At 41.8% G+C, this 6,434-nt stretch overlaps 1 protein-coding gene across 2 annotated transcripts; it reads right to left on the reverse strand.

Moving 5' to 3' along the window:
* Positions 1-2,014: 2,014 nt before the first annotated feature.
* LOC147138168 (potassium voltage-gated channel subfamily V member 2-like) lies at positions 2,015-6,018 on the reverse strand. Of its 2 annotated transcripts, none has more exons than XM_086047818.1 (2): positions 4,572-6,018; positions 2,015-2,580 (listed from the first exon to the last, which is right to left on the reverse strand). In XM_086047818.1, exons 1-2 carry the CDS (start codon positions 5,820-5,822, stop codon positions 2,275-2,277), a joined length of 1,557 nt encoding a protein of 518 aa, XP_085903944.1. In that variant the 5' UTR covers positions 5,823-6,018; the 3' UTR covers positions 2,015-2,274. The 2 variants fall into 2 exon arrangements, with proteins under 2 accessions (XP_085903944.1, XP_085903945.1); XM_086047819.1 differs by having other exon boundaries at positions 2,309-2,580; positions 4,550-6,018.
* Positions 6,019-6,434: the final 416 nt, after the last annotated feature.

The following is a 6,434-nucleotide window of genomic DNA, read 5'->3' on the forward strand; positions in this document are numbered from 1 at the left end:
CAACAAGAGCTTACTACACATTATGACACTATTGCTCAATCCATCTGGCAACTTCCTGAGATTGTGTGGTGGGCTACAATATTGATACAGTTGAGGCACGTTATGACCAGTGATAGCATCAATGTGACATGTTTTTGATCGTTTTTTTTTTAGATGACCATGGGAATCGTTGTTTTGGGAAAAACAATAGGTTTATAGGTTATATATATATATATATATATATATATATATATATATATATATATATATATATATATATATATAATGATATATATATATATATATATATATATATATATATAATGATATATATATATATATATATATATATATATATATATATATATATATATATATAAAACATTAACATTACAGAAGACAATAAACTTTTAATCTGGCAAATACGAAATGATGTATATATTTGTATTAAAATAATTAGCAGTTGTTTTTGTTATAAATTACAGTATATATGTGTATTTAGCAGTAGTTGATAGTAGTAGAGTCATAGAACACTAAGGTTCAGTCTGTGTAATTGAGTAATGAATTCAACAAACTGTGTTCAAATACTACATAGCAGGATGGAGTATGTTGACCTCCAGGACCTATTGATACCCTTTTAAATTGCATTTTAGATATTAAGTCATGGAGAGCAGAGCATTTCCTACAGCTCACCCAGGACAAAACTGAGGTTTTAGTTATCGGCCCTGAAGGTCAGAGGGAGAAACTTTCACCAAAACTACAAGATTTTAAACCCACACAATGTGTGAAGAACCTGGGCGTCATTTTTGACTCTGAGCTCAGTTTTATAACTCATATTAAAAATGTAAGATAGTTTTTTATTATCTTAAGGATATTGCCAGAGTCCACCCGTTTCTCTCTCAGGCTAACACGCATGTACTGATGCATGCTTTTTTCCCCCTGTCATTTAGATTATTGTAATGCCCTGCTCTCTGGTTTTCCCAAAAAAGAATATCTCCACCTTACAATTACTCCAGAACTCAGCTGCACGCGTGCTGACAAGGACCAGAGGGCAGGAGCACATTACACCAGTTTTAAAATTGCTGCACTGGCTCCCCATGTGTTTCAGGATTGATTTTAAGGTGCTTTTATTAGTTTTTAAATGCCTTAAAGTGGAAATCAACCCAAAAACATTTTTTTTCAAGAATATGTTCAATGCAGGCCCACTAGTTGAAACACAGCATTCTGATTGATGTTGCGTCTGTGGAATATGAGTTAAGCAGCCATCTCAGGGGGCGGCCATTTTGTCACTTCTGTCGACTGAACATGACATCACAGTTGCTAGGGCTCAGGCTCAAGTACCCACCAATCACGGCTCAGCTACAGAAAACAAATCAGCCGTGATTGGTCTTTAACGTTACAACTGCTCACAACGACCAATCACGGCTGACCTGTTTTCTGAATCTGAGCCGTGATTGGTCGTTTCGAGCAGTTGTGATGTCATTTTCAGTCGACAGAAGACAAAATGGCCGCCCTCAGAGATGGCTAAAAAGGGGTGGATTTTGCTTCTTAACTCATATTCCCAAAAATTAAGATTCAACAAATTTCACTATATATATTTAAGGTTATTGTATAGATGTATGTGTGATAAATAATGAAACCAGTGTTACTTGTGTACAAGTATCCTTAAATGTATCTAGTGAAATTTGTTGAATCTTAATTTTTAAAACTTAGTGTGCAAGGAATTGATGTTGAATGGCACTATTTTCATTTTATGTTAATTTGACATAATGAGCTTTTTTGTATAATAAGGGATACAAAGTTGGACAAAATGTTTAAAAAAAATCTGATTGATCAAATCAACTCTAAAATAACTGACGGATTAATCAATTATTCAAATAATCATTAGCGAGCAGCTCTAAAATTGAAAAATGTGCCGCTATAATGCATGTGATCGGTATTGGAATCTGTATTGGCCAATCTCACTCATGGATGATCGGAATCAGCAGCATAAAACCCAAATCCGAAAACCCTGGTAAAATTAAAACTAGAACAATTAACTTTTTTATTTATTTATTTTCGCTTACAAATTATTAACCTATCGAAAGAGTTGAGTGCTATTATCAAGTGTTAGGGTTTCCCACAAAGTCATTTTTTTTAATGCTTCTAACACGTAGCTTGTATTTCATTCTCATTGTAATTTATGTATGAAGACAATCAATATATTGTTTATGTATACACTATTGTCATCATCACACATATTTCCTTTCAGGTGCAGGCACTGATTAATACAAACTCAAGTTTGAACTTTGCTTCTCAACCGTCGGCTGAATGAGGAATGTCACCGGATGCTTGGGAACGACTGTCCTCTCCCTTCGTGGGGGGAAAACACGTCTCCATCCTGTGTCGAAGGCGCCTCCTGAGGTGCAAGCGGCGTTTGATGGAGATTGTGTTGTACTCTTGGGCCTTTAGCTTGGCATAGTAATCTGAGAATTTGTTAAAAAGAAAGGAGATGGGCATTCCATTCAGGATGATTCCGAAGGAGATGCAGCCAAAGGCCACGATTCGGCCCAGGATCGTCACGGGGACCACATCCCCATAGCCCACAGTGGAGATGCTGACCTAAGATTGAAAAAAAGGAACGGGCGAATTATTTCCTTCTCATAAAAATGATTCATTTAAAACGCTTGACTCAAGAATCCATCCTTCGATCCATTTTCTGTAATGCTTATCCTCATTAGGAGTCCCCAAGCAGTCTTCAATGACATCACCAAAAAAGTGCTAGATGTGTTGCTCGTCACTTGTTTTGTAATAGTGTAGAGGTGTCAGAAAAGTCACTTAAAGCGGAAGTCAATCCAAACATATTTTTTGCAAGAATATGTTTTATGCAAGCCTACTAGTTGAAACAAGGCATTGTGATTAATATTGCATTTGTGGAATAATAGTTAATCCACTTGTTTTTGGCCATCTCTGGGGCAGACATTTTGTCATTTCTGTGGACTGAAAATGACATCACAACTACTCGGGGCTCAGGTAATGACATCATTTTCAGTCCACAGAAATGACAAAATGGCCGCCCCCTGAGATGGCTGAAAAAAACAGGTGGATTTTGCTGCTTAGCTCATATTCCATAAATGCAATATTAATCAGAATGCCGTGTTTCAACTAGTGGGCCTGCTGGGAACATATTCTTGAAAAAAATGTGTTTAGGGTTGATTTCCGCTTTAAGAAGTCAACCCTAAGATTTTCTTTAGAATATTAGGTTCTATGTATCCCCACTAAATACGGCATTCTGATTAATATTGCATTTGTGGAATAAGAGTGAAGCGGCAAAACTTTAAGGGGAAACTTAAATTGTTGATAAAAATGCCTGTTTTTATCTTTAAGGTATTGTTTAACAAGCTGCCGAACTAGTGACACTTCCATCAGGCAGTTGTTTGGAAGTCTTGTTCCAGTCACGGCCTTGCAGGGTGAGCTCAGGTAGCGCTTCTTAATTTATCCGTTTACTAAGTTCCTCATTGCCAGGCATCTGCAGTTCAGGGACTTGCGTCTAAAAGAATGGTGGGATTGGCTTTAGCCTAAAACGGGAGGATGAGGAAGTCAGAGTAGTCAAAAGTTTCGTTTTGACTGTGTGAGGAAAACAAAAGTGTCCCATAAAATTGGGTAAGGATGGAGGAAGGATTTGAAGACGTTTCTACTTGTTGTTACTGTCTTTGTTGAACGCAGTGGCGAGTTACACACTGCGCTGCGGGTTTGTTGGCACACATTTTACCGGGTACACTCTATGAAGCCATTTGCTATGATAATACACCAGCAGCTACATACCCGCTGTGGAAATGCAAACCAAATAAGGGTGTAACCAAACTGAATTGCACCACTTAATGGAAAAGTGACTATTGTAAATTGCAGCTACAAAACGGCACCACCTGTAATTTTCTTCCTAAGCGGAGGAGGCGACTACTCAGGGTGATGTGCTTATTTGTTCCAGTCGACAACAGCTGGTTGAGGCACGACGTAGCGGAGGCCACTATTGTATAACGTTCAGCTAATGAATTCAGCAATAGACACTGGATGCTTGTCATGTCGGTGCTATGCAGAACATTCCCTCACTCTCACGCTTTTGGAGTACTTGCTCTTTACAAGGCAGCTTATATTCACTCTTTCCTCAATGGAGATGTGTCGGATAGATAAGCATTTGACCTCTTCATCTGATGGCCTCACAAAAGGCAGAATTAAATGATTATCGGCGTGTGGCTACAGTATCCAGAGGTGGGCATTCCGTCAGTCCGTCAGTCCGTCACCGATGGAAGCTCGTTTTGCTGACGATTGGCGGGACATCTTTTTAAAATGACGGACTGGCGAATGACAAAGGTGGGATTTCATCCATCAGTATGGGTGGCACTAACCGTGTCCGTAAGTGACGCTGCGTTAGTCCGTCACTTCTGGGTTTTTTTTTTTGTTGTTGTTTTTTTTGTGCGGACCGATGGACTTCTGACAGACTAACTGTCGAACGGACGATCGCAATTCACTTTGTTACGAGAAATGACGGACTGACGAATGACGGACCAGCAAAATTGAGTAAAATGCCCACCTCTGACACTATCTATACTCACTGCAGCCCACCACCAGGCGTATGGAATACTGCTGACGGGCGATCCTTCCGTCTCCCTCTCGGCCGAATGCAGGAGAGCGGAGAAAGTAAAGATTCCCATGGCAATGAAGAGCAATATGCACGAGGCCTGCTGGTAACACTGGCGCAGCGTGAAGCCAAAGGCCCTCATGCCGGTGGAGTGTCGGGCTAGCTTTAAAATGCGAAAGATCCTCAGCAGTTTGACCACTTTTAGGGCGTGACTTAACTTGCTGACGTTGGCCAGGCTCCCGAGGTCTTCGCGTGTGTCCCCGTCCCCCGAGCCAACAGCGGCTTCCAGGACGATCTGCGCGAAATAAGGCATGACCGCCACCATGTCTACAAAGTTGAGCCCGCTCTTCAAAAAGATGTGGAGGTTCGGCGTGGTGGCAAGGCGAGCGAAATACTCCAAAGCAAAGAACACGATGGTGACGATCTCCACCCACTCCATGTGGGGCTTTCCCCCGACTCGATAGTTTTCAAGCTCCTCCACCGTGTTGAGAGACATTGCCACAATAGAAAAGAGGACAAAGAGGTTGGAGACCACGCTGAACGCTTTGGCGTGAATGGAAGAGTAAGGATTCTCCACCATGTTCCATAGGCTTTTTCGAATCTTCCCAAAGAGCATGTCCTTGAAGAGCTCCTCGTCGTACTTGACCTCGATCTCGGCCATGAGTTCCCTTTCCACCTTCAGGTTGTCCTTCATTTCATCCACCTTCTCCTCAAACACCATGCAGCAACAGCGCGTAGTGTCCTTCAGGCTCAAGCCCCAGTATGCAATCTCCTCCTCAAAGTTGATCGGGCACATTTCTCTGATGACCCACAGCTCTCCGCTGGCATAAAAATGGCAGATGTGGTGGAAAAAAGCGGGATCGTGGTCAAAGAAGAATTCGTTGTTTTTAACGGAGTAGTCATCGCAGAGGCTTATCAGTCGGGCTCTGTCTGTGCTGGCCGCGAGGGAGCCGATGCGAGTGTGAGGATATTTCATGGCACACTTTTTGGGGATGTGGAAAACTTTGCCGCCAACATTAACCTTGATGCTATGATGCTGTTTGGGTTTCTCTTCCCCTGCCGGGCACTCGGGGGAGTCCAGGTTCTCCAGAGAGCTCCACGCTTTCACTGCATTCTGCTGAGAAAACGGAAACGTCTTCTTGTCTCCTCCGCCCTTTGACAGGCAGTTGATTGTGCTGCGGCGACTTTGAAAACGTCTCTGCAGCTGAGCACCGTTTGCGGCCATTGCCCCTGCGGTTAAAAGCAGGAAGTCAGCCTTGGCGACGCAGAACAAAAAAAGGAGAAAAGCACAACAGGAAACTGGCAGGAAAGTGGGCGCACATGCTAACTTGCTGAGTCGTCAAAAAGAATCCACGTGGTCCCGCTCCCACTGATATTCCAGTAAAAGGCTTCCTGTTTACTGGCGACTATCCTCCTGAGGACACAAAGGCGTTTGATGTGTTAGTAGAACAGTCACTAGGAGTAAACGTTTGAGCCACTTAATCTTATTGGTGAGTCTCCAAGTTTCCTTAAGAAGTTGGAAATTTAGTGGGGGTGGCAGGGATTAGCAGGCAAAGTTGATTTAAGGATTTTCAAGGGATAACACAAAAGGCCAGTTGAGGGCCGGTGCTTTTGGTTGTTCCCCTGTCAAATCAGATGTTCCACTTTTTGGCCAAAACACAATAAAATCTATTCTTAGTTGTGGAAGGGAAATGCCATATTTCACAAAAGTGAGGCCGTTCCCATTTTCGTTATTTAATTCTATCTACGTTATAGGTGTGCTCACTTTATTGTTGATAATCTTAATTGTCTAATTCCAAAGATCAGTGATTATACACAAGGGCGTGTAGCCCATTAA

This window comes from Filicampus tigris, chromosome 12 (genome assembly GCF_054856515.1).
Source record: "Filicampus tigris isolate MCC_2025a chromosome 12, RoL_Ftig_1.0, whole genome shotgun sequence".
Classification (NCBI taxonomy): Eukaryota; Metazoa; Chordata; class Actinopteri; order Syngnathiformes; family Syngnathidae; genus Filicampus; species Filicampus tigris.